At 42.2% G+C, this 18,464-nt stretch overlaps 1 protein-coding gene across 7 annotated transcripts in view; it reads left to right on the top strand.

Annotated features, from left to right (window-relative positions):
* The window catches only part of LOC119659198 (trithorax group protein osa), a 403,506-nt gene that overhangs the window by 110,446 nt on the left and 274,596 nt on the right, over positions 1 to 18,464 (top strand). For all 7 annotated transcript variants that reach the window (XM_038067160.1, XM_038067163.1, XM_038067164.1 and 4 more), the window contains 3 exons: positions 268 to 477; positions 860 to 1,084; positions 13,814 to 13,873. In XM_038067160.1, coding sequence (XP_037923088.1) covers positions 268 to 477; positions 860 to 1,084; positions 13,814 to 13,873 — 495 coding nt within the window. The remainder of the gene's footprint in view (positions 1 to 267; positions 478 to 859; positions 1,085 to 13,813; positions 13,874 to 18,464) is intronic.

Consider the following 18,464-nt stretch of genomic DNA (forward strand, 5'->3'; position numbering starts at 1 on the left):
CCTCATTTGTGGACTTATTGTTCATCAACATGTTTTTCGTTTTTTGGTCTTATTTCTGCCAGTGTTCACTCCACCTATATTTTTAGTTCTGGCTCGTCTGCGATTTTGTCTACATTGAGCCTAAACTCTTGGTTTAATTGCATTTAGCTTGTTGCCATCGAAATCAACCTTGGAGGAGGCAGAAATCAAACACTACCAATTAAATCCAACATCTATTTTCGTCCTGATTTATATTAACAGCAGTTTCTTCCTTCTTTTCCATTTCAGGCGAACACATCGCGAGGTCAGTCACCTTATCCGCCATCTGGTCAAAGTCCTGGTTCATATCCACCATCACCACAACAGGGTGGACCTCCACCACCCAGTGGCCAAGGACCACCTGTAAGCTCACAATATTCGCCCTACCCTCAGCGATATCCAACACCGCCAGGTCCTGGAGGTGGACCAAATCATAGATCACCGTATCCTCCGCATCAGGTAAGAGTTGTTTCATATCTAAAGATGATAAACGCTGAGTAGAAATGACAGTTTCTGCAGGGACTAGCGGATTCTGAGCAATAATTTTGACGGGAATGAACTTGAAATCCGGTTTTTTTTTCTACAAACAGAACCTCCGGATTGCTCTTCATTTTTCATTATTTACTTTTAAATTCCGGCGCTATAACTACATCATCCTTTCGTCCTGTCCAGTAGATCCATTCAATAAATATTTCATCGCTATTTCGCAATATTTTCTCATCCGCGCTCGATTGCTTCTTCTCCCAGTGGCAGAAAAAAAAAACTGAAGCTCGGCCATTTATCCTCTTATTAATATATTTTATTTAATTTCACCCTCATCCCCGTCTATTTCTCATTTCAGTATCCGGAACCGAATCGGCCGTGGCCTGGTGCACCTAGCGGACCATCACCAGCAGCCAGTCCTGGACCGGCGATACAAACGGCGGGTGGTCATCCTCATCCACCCGCCTCACCACATCAACAGCAACAACAGCATGGCGGCCCGACAACGAGTAGTAGCAATAGTCCAGGTCATGCACCGAGTCCGTCCCCTCAACCGCCACAACCCTCACCGTCACCGCATCAGGTAATTAATTATTTTTTGACGAATTTAAATTTACTCATTGGATCGAAATATAACCATAAACCCCAAAACAACATGGGGTTGCTTTTTGCCTGCCTTTGTGGCAATGCACTAGCGCTGTATGGGGGATAAATAAATATTCGAGAAATATCAACGGTAGCAAAAGTGCTAGTGAGGTTCGCTGAAAAATGTAGTTGATTCGATGCGAGAATGTAAAATGAGAGAAGCCAACTACCCCCGCCCCGGGGCGGGATGATGATGTGAAAAATTTTGTAATTTTGTCCTTTTTTGCCGGTGCCAACTGGCCAGTTTGAATTTATTTTGTTTTTCTCTCTCGTTGGCATCATCTCTGTTTTAGTTCGGTCTGCATATCTTCACCCTGCTCACTCTGCCGATGCTGATTGCGATAATAACCTAAAATTGCACAATACTACCCCGGTCGATCCGCATATAAATATATCCTGGCGCTTGTTTTATATTCTCGTTGACGCAATTTGCACTATACAATCTGCCAAACCGTAATTCATTTTCCACTACTCCATTTCACCTGCACAACGCTATCAGTCGGCCGGCAATGGGTGGGGGTAAGTGGGAGCAAATTGAAAAACTAAAAGAGGTCAAAACAACCCTGTCTTACAGTCGGCCGTAGTAGGTGCACTCATGTGCGTGTATGGTTCATCCAACTTGTTTGTATAATATTGATTTTATTGGAGAGTATTTGCCTGCAATTAGCAGCGAAGGGATGGGGTCGTGCTGGGGCCACATATGGGGGTGGGCTCTATCGTTTGGAAGCGTAACAATGAAAAATGCATGATACTAATTGCTTCCCATTTTTAGTTTTAACTGAATTTAGTTGTATGTAACCCGGTTTTATGGGAATCGAATAAAACACCCTCCAATTTTAGGAGGTGGGATTTGAAACTATGGGAAAGTGCTGTTGGAAAATTCTTGCCTGCAGGAATTCCATTTTAATGAAATTTTCAATCTATTTAATGCTATGCCACTTAATTGTCCTGTAAAGCATGTGTTTGATAGAGGAAAGATATTTTTGAAGGGTTGGATTTTAAACGAAATGTCGGAATTTTTATGCAATGGTTTTTGTTTGGGGAGAGGAGCGGGCTGAATATTTTTTGAAAATTATAAAAGGGCGGATTAAATTGAATTTTTGACATTAAGGGATTGAATAAATTCTGCTTTTAACTGGTCAGCTGCTCCCAATGTTTCTCAACTAAATTGTATCTGAGGTTGCTTCCAGTTTGACCAACTTTAATAGTGAAAGCTTAGAAAAAGTTTCTTTGCACGTTAAGTTATCTCCATTCAGTTGTTTCTCTTTGAATGTCGATTCGGAGACGTGTTCCAGCAACCAACTATGTCCTTACAAAGTGCAATTCACATCTGTATTTCGGAAACCAGTTGTCCCCTTCTTCGTTGCAAGTTCTTCCATTTTCAATTAAGGGTGACAGATGGTGGACTAGTTTTTCTTTACAGTACTGTCTCCTGGGAATTAGATGTTTCCTTCTATGGTCCCCGTTGAAAACTCATACTTGATCCTTCGAAATTAGTTGTCCCCTTATTTCGGGCCAATTGTCGAACGCAGTCTAGAGGAAGAGATTAGACAAAACATTTTCTTTTTCCGGCTTACTTGCGATTTTACGTCAGTTGTTTCTTTCTGTGTGAGCTAGGAACTATAATTCAGCAACCAGTTTTCCCTTAATGCTATCCCAATTACAATCGAACTGAAAAGAAAAAAACTGGACCCATAAAATAATTTTCTAAAGTGCAAATAGGGGAAGTCCTTCACAGGAGGAAGAGTTTTCTTTTCATCCTCGGCGTTGGAAAAAGCTTCCAATTTTGAAACCGTTTGTGATTCTTGAATGGGTATGGGACCATTTTCGGCTTCTTGTCATCTAATTTCTCATTCTACAGACGAGCTGCATATGATGTAACTATCAAATGGTGTGGATCGAGGAACTCATCGCACAGGGGTTTTCAGTAGGAATCCAGAATCCACTTTACTCTGAGCGCACAGGGTCTCATTATTCGGGTCTTTTAGCCTTTCCACATGCCTCAGTGGTTAGAGCGCTAGGTTGTCGTACGGAGGGTCGCGGTTCAAATCTCATTGCTGGCAGTGCCATTTGTATCGTAATTGGACGACGGGTACCAGTCGACTCTGAATGAGTACCTGAGTCAAATCAGGGTGGAGAGTATTGTAATCCTGTAGTGTACTGGTTTTGAATGAAGTGTTCTAACACACTTCAAAGCTCAGGTCTAACTAGATTGTCGCGCCAACGATTATTATAATTATTTAACCTTTTGGCGCCCTTACCTCCTTTAATAGGGTAATTTGATTTTTTTTATCAATTATTTCCATTGTTTTGCGTTGGCTTAAGCATATCCCCAACCTTCTCATAACGTACGTATGTCCTTCGTCGTTTAGCCTCATTTTTTGAACGTCTAATTCCGTCCCATTTGCGCTTACAGTAATGCTAGTTGCATGTTTTGTTCTGCGTTCACTGTCGAAGAGTTTATCCGTTTTTTTTCAGTATCGTAGATAAATTTCTTACACAAGTAAAGTAATTTGTTGGTGACCATACCTGCTGGAACCGACGCTGTCTTGTCTGATGTTGCCCCAAAGGCGCCACAAATCATCTAAGTTATCGACCCGTAAACCAAATATATCCTTTTTTTGGAAAGCAATCTCCGGCTGTCTTTCAACCTGACAATATTTGGTGACATCAATGCTATTGCTGCAGAGATAACAATCTGCTTCTGGCAGGCATACTTCCGGTACTCTTCCGTTTTCGTAATGTTCTTCTTGCGATTCGTTATCACGGACTCAAACCGTGTCCCCTCCTCCAGGATCAAAGTAGCCCTTTCCAGCCAGCATTTGGCGTTTCTTCCTGTCTCGGCTGCTTGAAGGTTAGCCGCTTCCAGAGAATTTTCACCACATCACCTGCCAAACCGACATACCTCTTGTAAGACGGAAAGCCGGGAGCTTTTTACGAATGCATCATATTACATAGTGGCAGGTCTAGTGTGGAGCCTTGTGGTACCCTTCCGTGGCGATCTATTTGCTGGATATTTTTCCCTTGAAAAAGGCACTGGCACGTGCAGTTACTTTAAAGTGTTTTATTACAGGGCAGACTTAGCCTCTCTCAGGCTCTAACTGCCACTACTCCTCTTCCCTCGCCTCCTCTACATCATCAACCTTCCCATGCGGTTAATGGCATTTAAGTTTCCCTGACACTTGGACTTTCCTCAAGTAAAGGGAAATTTGGGAGGACTGGTAGAGTCGCTTTTCGTTGGAAACGTGCCGCCCTTAGAGCCATTTTTTCACCCGTATTGGATCTCCTTCAGGAAATCAGTGGTCTTCTGAAAGGCGAAGGCTTCTGAAAGTTTGTCCTCCTAGTGTTCCATAAGATCCTGAAATACGCTTTTTCAGCATATTCATAATGCTACGTCAGCTGTTTGAGTTCTCAGCTCCGCCTACCTAATTCCGATGTAACTTGCTGATTGTGGTTCCGATGTAACTCGCTGATTTTTACCGTCTATACCGTCACCTTAGTGGTAGGACCTAGGACGTAACCCTAGGTAGTTCGGAATGCTCAAGTGATTAGAGCGCTGGGTTGTGGTAGGGGTTCAGATCTCACTGGTGGCAGAGGGATTTGTTACTGTGACTGGAATTCGGATACCAGTCGACTCAGCTGTGAATGAATACCTGAGTCAAATCAGGGTAATAACCTCGGGCGAGTGAAATGCTGACCAAATTGCCTCCTACATTGTACTGTGCTGTAACACACTTCAAAGCCCTGATCCAATTGTATTGTTCCGCCAACGATTATCATATATTGGTTTCGTCGCCGCTGTTGCAGCTTGAGCTGCTCTTAAGGCTTTATACTCCGACAATCCGGTAAGTTCCAATTCCTTTTCTAATAGTTAACGTAATTGTATTCAATGATGATTTCCCGCTTGGTCGCTTTCTGCCACAGGGACTTTATTTGACACAAGTATTTGTTCACGGTTATATTTTTTGGGGTGGTCAATTTCAGCTAATTCCATTTCTCTTCTTCATCGATGCGCTATGGACTTTATCTTTAGCACTTATTTGAGAAAGGGTCGAGAAAACTGTTCCGCTCGAAACGTTTCACCATAGGGTCAAAACTCTTACTGTACAAGACAATGATCTTGCCAGTCCTCATGTATTCCTCGGAGACTTAGGTTCTTAGCAAGAAGAATTGCGAACTCTTGGCTGCTTTCGAGAGAAGAATTTTTGGTCCTCTACATGAGGATGGACGATTCTGTAGCCTACATAACGACGAAATCTATGAGTGATACCATGACAGTCAGGTTGTCGATAAAATCCGACTCAATAGGTTACGGTGGGCGGGTCACTTAATCCGTATGGATGAGGATGATCCCACCCGGAAAGTCTATAAGGGCAATATCTATGGTAGAAAAAGAAGACGAGGCAGACCCTGCCTAAGATGGAGCGATGGCGTAGGTCAGGACGCCAGACCTTTTAGGGATATCGAATTGGTGGAGTTCCTTATTAAGGCAGGTCTAGACTGGATAACCGGTTGTTGCGCCGTTGATGATTATGATGACTTATTTGAAGCTCATTTCCTGCCTATAAGCAACTGTCCACTTCCATCCTTCAAAAGTACCGCTCCTGACTAGACGGGATTTCTTAATACAACTAGCATTTTTTCCGAATTAGATGAGGTCCGGATCTCCTGCAACCTTTTTGACAATGCCGATATATGCTCCGCCCTTCTTTGGAGGAAATGATTATCCTCAGTCGAACCTTTTCCGTGTTGCTTTGCTTCCACTTCATAATTTGATGCGGCGTCAGTCCATTATCTAGCTCATCTGCTCATTTAATGCTTTTACGTTCGTCGCTTTTTTGGTCTTCCGATTCGACGGCCTAATACCGGCATCATGGCTCGAATGGTCCTATGCTCGTTACTTTTGACCTTATTAAATTGGTAGAGTTCCAATATTGCATCACAAAATGAGAAAAAAGCTGCTTCTATTTACTTATTGTGGTCTACGTCGCCCGAAAACTTAAGTGTCGGAATGGTGTTGCAGCGGGGGTTGGTACTGGTAAAGATGAACTTCTAAGGAGAGTTCAACTCTCCCTAAATGAGTCTGCCGCTGCTGCTGTGGTCAGTCATATTCATTTCTGTACGCCGTTTGACAATGTATGCAGTCTGCAGTCTGTATGGAGAGAGCAGGAAGGCGCATATATGCAGATAAAAATTTAAAAGGAAGATACCTAAGAAGGCTCTTCTTTAATGGAGAACCAGGACGGAATGTAGAAATTTAATAAATGTCCTTAGATTCCCGGAACCCTGTAAATGTTCCAGACAGGGCACCACCTGGAAGGACAAAGCAGAGATAGTACAGTTTCCTCATTTCCTCATCATAACCCGTCTAGACGAATATATTTTTGTAAGAGAATCCTCTCCAAGAAGTTCAAATCGAAATTCCTGCAGCATTGATATTCATCTTCCGGAGAGAATGCCGACAAGAGGAAAGTGCTTCCAATGCATAATTTAAATTTGGGCCCTTATTACATTGGAACCACACATTCTTCCTGGCTTACTTGGATTTGAATTGATCCCAACTAAAGGTTCTTACATTTGACTGCATCATTTAAGGAATTAAAGTGACCGTCTTATGCGTTACTTTTTAGATCAAGTGTCCTCTGGAAGGTGTCTACATTATAGAAAGTGTGTACTGCTGTCACAAAGGACTACCAACATCCTCAGAACCTTAATTTCAAGAAGTTTTGGTAAGAGTTCACAGGAGCTCAGAGAATTAAGTAAGACTTCTCGTCAGTTAAGCAGCTCAGGGCGCTAAGAGTGCACTGAACAATATAGTCCTTGGTTATCTGAGAACTGAACGAAAAAGATGGTCGTGTTATATATCCGGAAAAATATTCGCAATTCTTATCCTTTGATCACTATCAAGATCTTTACGCAACACTCCTCGCTGTTTGCTACTAGGAAATGCCTGTGTTTAAAGAATTATCGATCTCGCTGAATCCCGACTCATCCCATAATCACACTCAACTTCTTCCCGATTCCATTCCCAACTTTGAAAAATCCTTTTTGCATTTTCTTTTTCGTATCTCGTGACCAAAGTTTTCAAGTTCAATGATATAAAAATGGAAAATTACAACACGAAAACTTTCACTCTTACACATCGCCGTCATCATATCGTACTTTCTTGCCGGTAGGGAGCAAGAAAAAAAAAATCTGAATTCCTTTCCGGTATTTGGTACAACATCTCGACATTTAACATGTGAGTGAGTATTGGATTCGGGAGACCCAAGCCCGGCCACCCGGCAAAATTGCCAGTTTTAAAGTTATTTTTCCTAGAAAATTCGTGGCGAGTAGCAACATACAGAAATTTGAGAAAGGACTCCGAAGTGAAAGTAGGTGTAGGCGAGGGAAAAGTATTGCAGGGAATAAATATCAATATGTAGGCTGCGTATAGCTATAACCTACAGGAGTAGACGCTGTACTTGTAGCTTTATCCGGCATAAGACCGGGTAACCCTATATTATGTGATTTACGAAACAAGATGGGGATATATGCACAGTGTATATGTTTGTCATTTACCCGACGCAGCCTTTTAAAAAGAGGACATTACAACAGCTGACTCTGAGATTGTATACCCTCAGAGAAAATGATGAGGAGAATGGGCAAGTTATTTTCCTCTCGTTGTGGGATTTTTCCCTTTGAAATTTGAGTAGATGGAGGTAAAAGGGTGGTGGGAGGATAAAGTTGAGCAATTTGGAAGACGAATGAAGGCCACCTTTGGTTCACCAGGGGTTCAGCGAAGAGTGAAATGTACAACTCATTCAGAAATTGAAAGTATTTTTGAATGCGACCTACTTATAATTCTGAGACGATTATCGGAAAAGGACAATGAAATAGGATCCACGAGGAAAATCCTCTCTTTTTCAAAATCAGACGATTTGAAAACCGATAAAAGTAAATTGGGGGAGAATCTATTTTGGGACAGAAAGATCATGTTGAATGGAAGGCTATAATTATATTTTCAAAAATGGTGCCCTTAAGAAAATTTTGTACATTTCGACCCTCATCCCGCCGCCACAGTTTCTATGATGATACTTGAATATATCTAAGGTCTATCTCGCTTTATGGGCTCTACAGACAGGATTGTTTTTTAATAATGACACTATTCACATAATTGAATGAAGAAGTGACCAGACCGTAGTATAGTAAGACTAGTTATAACCTGGCAGGCTATCCTTTTCAACGAATTTCGATGGTTAGAAACAAATCATCGGGAGCACTTTTAGCACTGGAAAGTGAGGTGTTCTTTTCTTTCTTGGAATATTTCTTCCATGGTGCTCTTTGTATTTCAAAGTGTTAAATCTACATAGGGTTTCAAAAATTTGGCTTGATATATTGAGAGTCACGAAATTTCAGTTCCAATCCGGATCAGATGCTACCAATGCGCATTTTGAAGCATTATAGGGAGTGTCTGCCAGCGTTAAGGACAATCAATACATCGATCGAAAGCTGTACCAATAAGTATCTCCCGGTTTCTACAAGATCAACAAATTAGAGACGAAAACCCTTCAGAACTCCTTTATCAGATGCGGTAACTGCCAAAATGCTGATGATAAACGACCCCTAACCTCTGCTTTGGCCCCGCTTACTTCTTTCCAGGTAGCCCTCTGGCTATACCAAGAGAAACTGGTCAAACAGGGACGGGAAATCTTGGAAAGTCATCAGACAAACAAGATCCAAGAAGTCTTCTCCAGCTGGGTACTTCCTAACATAGCCTTTGTACACATACAACTTATAGAAGAAAAGATATAAAAGTTGTGGTAAGAAAAAAAGCCTTAAACTCGGAAAGTGTCTGCTTGCCATCTATGTATTACGCCATTCCAGTCGTTAATAAAAGCCCTTGAATTCGAATAGGGCTTGCTGCCTAGAAAAAGGAGGCAATCTAACTAAGCTCGTCAACAACATACACCATCTCAAGGGATGCCTTATTTGGCGGGATTCAGTATCAACGTTTTAGTTGTTTTGCAAAAGGACGACGCAGGTTTCGAACGGCTGCACTGGAACTCTAACCTAAAACCGGAGTGAGTATATACCTTGTTGCGCACAATTTCTTACCCTGCGAGACTTCTATGATAGAATACTGGCTCTAGCCATTTATGAGCTGCCGGTGTGCTGCCTGCAAAAATTTGTGCCGATATAGTTCTGCCTTTGCATGAATCGCAACCTCGTAAAGCGTGCGAAATTTATCAGGAATTCAAAATTCGCAAACATACCATCACATCATCAGGAGTATTCGCTTACTTGGGAGATCCATTTGGGCATAGTATAATAACACCTTCATTGACATCAGAAGGGAAGAGATATTCTATTGATAGCAGGTATACCTTCCGCCCAGAAGCTATGACTGCAGAAGATTCAGCTACTAAAACAATTGCTTGAGTTCTTGGACACTAGATAGTAAGATTCAGCGTCCTCCATGGGATCACAACGAGCAGGAATGCTTGCTTCTATAGTGAAACTGAAAAGAATTGAGATGACTTCTTGTCACTTACAAGCCAAAGGTTGCGCGGATTTTGAAAAGCGCCATCATCTGGATCCGTCGTCTCTTATAGTGCTTTTTGGACTGTGCCCTGCATTCAGTGTAGTGGAATAGAAAGAATCGGTTTCTACATTTCTGGACTAGGTAATCAAACAACTACTGAATGCTCTCAGCACAGCTTGACTATCGCTACAGATTGCGATGCGCCTGCCTTTTAACCGCCCGTCAACTATCAACGCTGTCGCCCTTGGAATCGAATACACTTTCGCCTGAAAGATTGTTGCAAGGGAAAAGCTCGCTTGGCGTTTTTATTCGAGAGGGAAGCTCCTGTTTCAAAACCGTTGTTTTTGAGCCATCGGTGTAGAAGACCTTAGGTTATCTCGCCATGCATTTTTTTGATTCGTCTTAGCTTTCTCTACATTTGATAATAACTTGAACGGACACTATTCCAGCTGGTAATTCGTCAACTTCCTACCGACAGTCGTTTCACCAAAATGAACTACGTGGAGCTTGGGAGTAGAAGCTCTCCAAAGATCTCTTTCGAGGTCAAGGTCAGCGTCTCTCTTGTTGCGTATATTTAAAAGATAACTCCTAAATCTGCTGCTAACGATGTTGTTGCCGGTCAGTTGAAATCCAACCGCTAACGACAAGGATATTACAGTTTCCAAGACCGTGTTTCCCCATCACATTCCCGAGCAAGGTGGCATTCAGGGAGTCTCTCTTAGATAGCTTGTTACTCATGGGAAACTTTCTCCTCTATATTGTAATTCTCCGCTGGTGCATATCATTATACTATTGAAATGTGATTCATCTCGGACTAGAATTTCACTGTCAATATTTTTATGCTACCCCCATGTGGACGTCCTCGGAATGCAGTGAGCCTGAATCTTACATCGAACAGAAGGACTTTCTGGAATAAAAAAAAACATAAGAGGAGAACAGTGCTCTCTGAATCTCACCATCTTACCCCGCTCAATCGCAGAATGTACAGCCTACACCATTGAAATTTAAGTAGAAGAAAGCAAGCAGTCTGGAAACTGCGATATCGTAAGGGGCTTCCCCACATTCTATAACTCATTCTTCATCCCTTCACGAGAAAAAGAGATCTTGGCCCAAAATCATAAATTTAATCCAGATTTGCAAGTTGGTATTCCACGAATTTTTATTACTTTTTACCTTTTATGACAAGTAGGGAATAGAACTTACAGGGAAGTCACTACCTTAGTCCTGGTATCTACTACCACGACTTAACAGTGCCCATGTACACCCTGAGGTGCCTAGGTTTTACGCAGCCATTTAAGCCATCTGGCTCTCCTCTTTTGTGCTTTCAATATGGTTTAGAACCGTCTATGGCGTTGATGTGGAGCTGAGAGAATGCAATTTGCATCGGCTGATGTCAGTGGGTTCCATTGGCAGTGTTGCATCGGCTGATGCCAGTGGTTTCCATTGGCAGTATCCAATCGCATTGTTGTAAATTTTCGATGCATTTTCATATTTTGGCAATTACCGTATTTTTGTGCCTGCTTGGAGGTTTGGAATGTTATGTATTTGGTCCTACTACTCAAATATTATTAGAAAGTGCGCTCGCAATGACAGTAGCCGTAACGTTCGAATGGTGAATATTTATTTCCATTATTTCGATAAATCCCTCAGTGTCAGAGTTTCTTCTTCTTCTCCCTCTGATGTGACACTCGTCTACGCCGTGCTGTCTGTCTGAAGCCTTAGGATCTCCAAGTCTAGATAATCCAGCCTTTCTTCCTCACTATTCAGCATGGTATTTTCTTATTGCCTTCTGTCGCTTCTGTTTTAATTTCTTCTGGTAGAGTTTTTACTTCTCCAACCTTTTTGGCTTCTATTTATCCATGTGTACTGGGATGCAGTCGAACCTAAACCTCTGTGACGTTATTTCTTCTACTTCCAGCGACCGATCAGCCATCCTCCTTCTTTTTTTACCATTTGTCCAGTTCGCAAGCGAGATCAGCTCGTCGTAGTCGGTTGCGCCATTTTTCTCTGTCATTTGCTGGAGTAGAGTCGCGAGATTTTCAAATCATCATCCAGCGGACCAAGGTGCCGTTGTTTCGGCCAGCGTTTCAACTTCGATGTTCAAACCAGTCTTGGCAAGTGAATTCTGGTTAGCGCGAATTATCATGCCACCAATATGACCATACTATTCACGCCGACTGCAAGTAATTTGCCTTCGACCACCCCCAATGGGTGTAATATTCCAGGATACATTTCGTTTGAATCCCACTTCGTTGGCATCCTCAACCACGCTTCCACAATGTCTGGTTTTATCCTAAGTTCCTACCCTATCTTGTGCTTTCTATCAATCCAGCCCTCCTTAACAATCTTCAACTCCCTTGTTGAATGTTGAGGTGTAGTCTAGGCTCCTTTTCGCAACTATGACTGATGCGCTCTTGAAGCGCGTTCAACGAAAATTCATCTGATCCCTCTTTTTCAAAACGACTTTTCCCCGTGTGGGCAATCCTTCTCGATTTCCCACTCTCCATTTCTTTACCCTTCAACAAAGCCAATCTTCCTTGGTATGTGCACCTTTTTCAAACCCTGTAATTGCTTGATAGACTCTCTGCTGCTCTGTCACCTTGGATATTATGCAGTGGAATCCCGATAATTCGCATGGTCAATGGTCTGACAGTTTATGTACGAATTATCGGGATTACCAATTATCATCATCATCATCATCAACGGCGCAACAACCGGTATCCGGTCTAGGCCTGCCTTAATAAGGAACTCCAGACATCCCGGTTTTGCGCCGAGGTCCACCAATTCGATTACCAATTATCGGGAGTGAAAAATGAAGAAAATGAACACGGGACCGCCAAATTTTTTCGAATTATATGGAAATAGGAATTATCGGGGCTCCCCTCTAGAACCTGGCATAGGTGTGACAGTCGGTGTGGAGAAATGTGTACAACCTTTTACGTTTGCTCAAATCAGATTGTAAATGTGCTTTTGCATTCCATGAGTAACTGCGCATAGCATAGCCGATTTCTTCTCTCTTGCGGACTTGAGGACCTCTTACGGACTAAATTTCCTTTGAATATGCTCTGAAGTTCGACTACGCTGATGATATAGGTTTGCTCTCACACCGGGTCATGGACTTTGGCCAAATGGTTCTTTATTTGAAAAGAAAGCCAAGTAGTTGCACTGAAGACCATCAACATCAACAAAACTGAAGTAATTAGTCTGAAGGTCATCGCACTCTACCTACATCAATCTCTCTCATTCAGGAAGCGTGGTTCCTACAGACGGTGGCACTGAACTGCATGTTGGTCCGCGCACAGGCCTCTCACTCATACACGATATGTTTGGATGGTGGTAGTGGCCATTGGATAGGTTACACAATAAGGAGGGGCGACAATTCCATTGCTATTGACGCCATGCAGTGTAATCCACTCTCTCAAGATGGCCGTCAAATGGGTTACCCTAACAGCACTTGGTGCAGAAATGTATAGGAGGATTGCGAGTGTCTCACGAGGTTCTGGGGGAAGCTGAAACGCATTTTATTGAACCGTTCGTTTCATTCGTTTAAGAATCCCTATGCCTCCTGGGCGTACCCTTATTGGTTTCACCTTCAGTCCATCATTCGTGGTCAGTTGTAGTCTTTGAGCCTGAGCTTCCATTGTATACGGAGTCAAGTCCTTACATTGGTCCTGATTTGTGAAAGATGGGAAAATATTATTCGTCCAAATACAGTCAGCTACCTCTAGCTTTTTCTTGACTTTACAATGCAGATAGGTAGCTTCACCAAGTTTTTTGGGTTTACATATGTTAATGTTCGGTACCAAGTGGAATAGCCACGTGAATTTGGTAGAAGCCAATGTACATCACTAGGTTCTAAAGCAGGACGGACAGATTGGTGCTATATATCATATTAACTTTTCTAGTGAGTGCAAAGCGCAACCCTCAAGGAAGGAACATCAGTCTATGCGTGTATGTGTAGTTTGACCCACATGCATTACATAGTGTAATAATCATTGTAAGGCTGGTACCTGGGGTTGACTCTGAGTTTCAACATGAGGAAGTTTCTTATCTCAAAAGCCAATCAGGAAACTTTTAAGTCATTTCCATATTCAATCACGATATGAGGACTTAAGTCTGATGAGTATTCTTTTGTCTTTCCAGTATCCAAACAGGCCCAGCCAGGCATCAACGCCAAATACAAACACCGACATCGAATCAGGGGTAAGTCTTGAAATGATTACAGCTTTTCCTATAAAAATATACAAAGTTGCAAATCTCATAAGAATGATGTGATTTGGTTTTCTCGTACTGAAACCGGAGTACTCATTTCAAAAGGGGTTGATGAAAGCTGAAACTTTCGGCTTTTTTTGTCACCAGACGTGTCATCAGGTATCTGATCTGGATTACTTAAATAGTGCAGGATTTCAACTAGTTTATCTTTAGTTTTCCATCTCTTTCATCAGATTCACACTATTAGAAGATGCTTCTAATCATTGGGTGTCAAAGTAATTCAGGAAAAGAGTGAGCGACCAGCATCCTGTTCAGAACATCTAAAAAGATCGCAAATAGAAATGAATCATATGATGACGGCTTCATCTTTTAAACTGCAAAGCTGAAAGAGACCCCCCGTCTATCAGTCCCAAACCAATCAAAATCAGAACAACTTTTATCTCCTCACCCAATTCTGTCACTTCCCACGGTTTTCCACACGACCTTGAAAAGAAAATGTGTCCCAGTGCCATTTCTCTGATAGTATCTTCTCTTACAACTTTTTCGTATCTTCTTTTTTTATCAACAACCTGTTGCTGTATTTTCAATGAATGAAATTATCCGGCGTCATGCCAGACATCAAGACGCTTCGAAAACTCTTTTTTTTCCGTCACATTTCTCCTCTACCCTTCACATGTACTCCGCTCCATTATATCATGAATATTGGATTGTAAATAAAACAAGACCCGTCCCCTCATCTGGCTGTATCTATACACGTATCTGTAACAGCCATACAACACGGATGCTACAAATGTCTAATTTATAAAGTTTATAATAATGTCTGCAGTGTTGGAGACATTCTACAAATATTCCTCTAGAAACTCGGAAAGGGTACGGAGCCAGGGTGCTCGCACCGGGGACGGAAGAAAATAGAGAAATGACATAAACCTGTTGCTGCTGCCATTGCACATATAATATTTGTTGTATTTGTTCGTTTTAGAATAAAATCATTAGGCGATTTGTCATTGAAGTTTTCGATGAATCGATCCATGCACATAGTTAGATACAGATGCAAGTGCACGGCTTGTAAGAGGATGTCGAGGAGCCGACAAAAAGATTGACGATAACTTCATGACTGCATGCAAGACTTGGCCATTTTGTCGCACAGTGAATTGTTTCGTCCTTCCCTTGGCGGTCGCTTGCTCAAAGTGGATTCGATATCACGTCGGCCCATGCTATACAGACGGGGCTATCTATAGATTTCGCTGTTTTACTAGAAAGTAAACAATTCAATAAATACATTAGAGTGTAATGCAGAGTGGAACAAAAATAGAAATTGATGAGCTAAATATGTGGCATGGAGGCGATTGGTAATGATTTGAAAGCTATTAGGAGGAACAAGTGTAGATCAATGTTGAGTATGATGTAGACATGGATGGTTTTGTCATATGGGTGCGAAATTTTCCTTACTTCGTCACCACAGCCAGCACAACGCAGCCTACAATTGGCAGAAAGGTCGACTGGGAGTACGTTCAGGACATCTGTTAAGCCTTACAGCATAATCCCAGCAGCGTCTACACCTTCGGTTTTCTAGATCCTGTTTAGCTTGGTCCTTTTGTATTCCGTGCGCATTACACAACAGAATCAGAAGTTCCATAGAGCCATTTCGGACAAAGCGTCTAACGTTTGGATTTATGTCAAGTGCACTCTCTGCCTAGAGTGTCTGCAGATTTGTTTTTGTGCTAGACGTGTTAAGAAGAACAAAGAAACGATCTTACTATAATCATCCCAAATAGATATCTAACGCATCCTTGCCCACCTTCTGTATAAAACCTTACCGTATTCGCCTTAAGCGGCGTGGATTGTGCCTAAACGTATTACATAGATAGATTTCTAGCAGCACGGAACGAATATATTATTCTGCTTCTACGCCATAGCCGATATTATGCCATCTTGACCAGGAGACTACAAACTAACAAATTGTTTTTTGGTATCTTTCCTTCGAGAGATTCGATCATATATTTTTTGTCAGCTGTAACGTTGTAAGTTCCATCGGAAGTGGTAGCCTATAGTCGCCCTTGTTTTACTAGAAAATGCCTTTGGATTAGTAGCTTCAAATTGCTGCCAGAAGATTCTGCGCACGATCAGTTTTGGTGGCACTCTTGTGCAACTTCAGTAGCAGATACCGGCGCTCATATCCATAATCAAATCTTTATCCTGACATGGTGGTAAAGCCTTTCTTCTTCACTTTAGTGGACACGATACTCTACAGTTTTCGTATCGCCCCTGTTACACATCGATCGGCTACATCAAAATAGGCTCGCCTCACTCATTGATTTCGGAGGTACTACAAAGTATATGCTTTGAAATGGCACCACCGCCTATTAGATGTTTGTTTTTCTTCACTCTGAAAATGGGGGCTAAATGTTATAACTCCTTAAACGATGCCAATCGGCCATGAACCACATAGAAATCTTCTGCTTCTGTTGACTCTAGATTAGACAAGGTAGCATCGTTGGAACGTAGGTCACAACAGAGAAAGGCATTTAAGCTCTTCTTAGCAAAGAAATAGGATTAGTTGCAGAGTCGAGCAAAAATTCCGTCTCTGACCCTCTCCCGTCAATGAACTCTTCAATTTCGAAAACTGATTGCTTAGCCGAGACGTAGTTGGAGTACTCCAATTTGATTTAGGAGGAAGTCCCTGGTGGAATACTAATTTTCATTTCCAGGTCGAAGACCTCTCGTTAGCAGTTCCGGCTTGATCTAGGCGTCCTTTTTGTCTAGTGGATCCAAAGAGTTAATCTTAGTATTCTTAACTCCAACCCATAATTTGTGGTGCATTTATTCCTGCGCCTGCAAGGTGCTTCGTACTTGAACACCAACACCGGGCCTATCGTCATCGGACATTAAACAAGCTTATTCATGTCGATGAGACCTACGGCAGCCAAATTCGGGTAACAAGTCTCCTAGAAATCTCTTGACATATGATTACATTGAGCTTTATGTTCTCCTAGAAGTCGTTGATTATAGCGATGTACTTGTTCAGAAAATCCGCCCAGAGACTAACTGGGGCGATATACTTGACAACAGTTTGCCACTAGTACAATTACCATCCAATAGTGCTACCCGTAACTGACCCCGTTAAATGCCATGTGCGCATGTTCTTCTCATCGGGGTAAAGGTCTTAAATGAGACTGAATGTGTCTAAGGTATTCGGAGTTCCAATACTCAAGATTAAGCTCTTCCATGGTCACGCCACCCTCGGCGTATACTATTCAATCTCAGTTCGGCTCTTTCAAAACCTTCCCCGTTGTATAGAGAACAGATTTGGAGCTATTTCTCCAATTCAGATGCCCGTTAGTTCTTCTCGTTCCTAAAACATGGCCATAAGCCAAGTGCAGCGTCTCCATCTAGGTGAACTTGTAACCAGCTGGATCTAACACATTCTTGGCCTGTTAGGGAACAGTCTCCAGATGCCACAATGACCCAATATCGTGTTGATATCCCACTTCTTGCGCCCCTTCTTCTCTTGGTTTTTTCTTCTTTTTCCTTTTTGCCCTTTTCTCCTTCTTTTTGTTCCTTCTCTACTCTTTTTAGCCTTTCTCTCTGTGTTTCTCTCTTGGATTTTTTTCTTTCTCCCCTCTTTTGTTCGTTCTCTCACTCTCTCTTCTTCACTTGGCTTTTTCTTCCCCTGTCTTTCTTAGCCTTCTCTTTCTCACCATTCTCACTTGGCTCTCCTCTCTTCCTCTCTTGATCATTCCCTCCATTTTCTCTTGTCCTTAATTTTGCTGTCTTGACCTTAGTGTCCCTTTTCCTCTTTTGACTTCAGTTTCTTCCTTTTCCTCTCGGCCTTAGTCTCCCCATTCATCCCTTGGCCTTAGTCACTCCTTTTCTTTCTTGGCCACAGTTTCTCTCTGCCCTCTCTTGGTCTTTAGCCTCTCTCTTATTCTCTTACCGTTAGTCTCCTCCTTCTTCTTTTTTAGCTTCCGCTCCACCCCTTCCCTAGTCTAGTCTTTCTCTCCTCATGTAATGACTTTTTTGTATTAGGTGGTGATCAAAATCATGAGTGGCCTGGGTTGACCTAAAGGAAAACTATCCGAAAAACCTAAAAGTTTTATCGAAATTCACTGTGGTGGTCCGCCCGCAAATACTGAAATTCCACTGAAGTATTCCGTTGTCACATGCTTGCTTGCTTTTTTGCTAGCCAGGCTTGGGAATTTGGCGGGGTCTTTTAAGCACTTGAGCCCTTCAAGTGTCATTTAACACTAACGTTACGTGTCTTTAATGTGGGAATATCGTACATTTCTATCGGAAGTAGACACGCAAGCTAAAGTTGAAAATAAAACAACAAAAAATAACGATTCAATCGCGTGTGGAGCCGTATAACTCCGAGTTCGAGTACCGCGGTCGTGAAGAAAGATCCTCGCCGAATCGTACCTTCAATTGATGTTTCTCCTGCCTCATGTATTTATGAGGCGCGGTACTTGGGGATCTCACCCTGCCTCCTTGGGCCTAAATATCGAAGGATGCATGCGTAACTCATTCGAACTGGACCCGTATAGCTTAAATACTTACCGCTAAGGGTGTTAATGGTATCGAAAAG

The sequence above is a fragment of the Hermetia illucens genome, chromosome 6, assembly GCF_905115235.1.
Source record: "Hermetia illucens chromosome 6, iHerIll2.2.curated.20191125, whole genome shotgun sequence".
Lineage (NCBI taxonomy): Eukaryota > Metazoa > Arthropoda > Insecta > Diptera > Stratiomyidae > Hermetia > Hermetia illucens.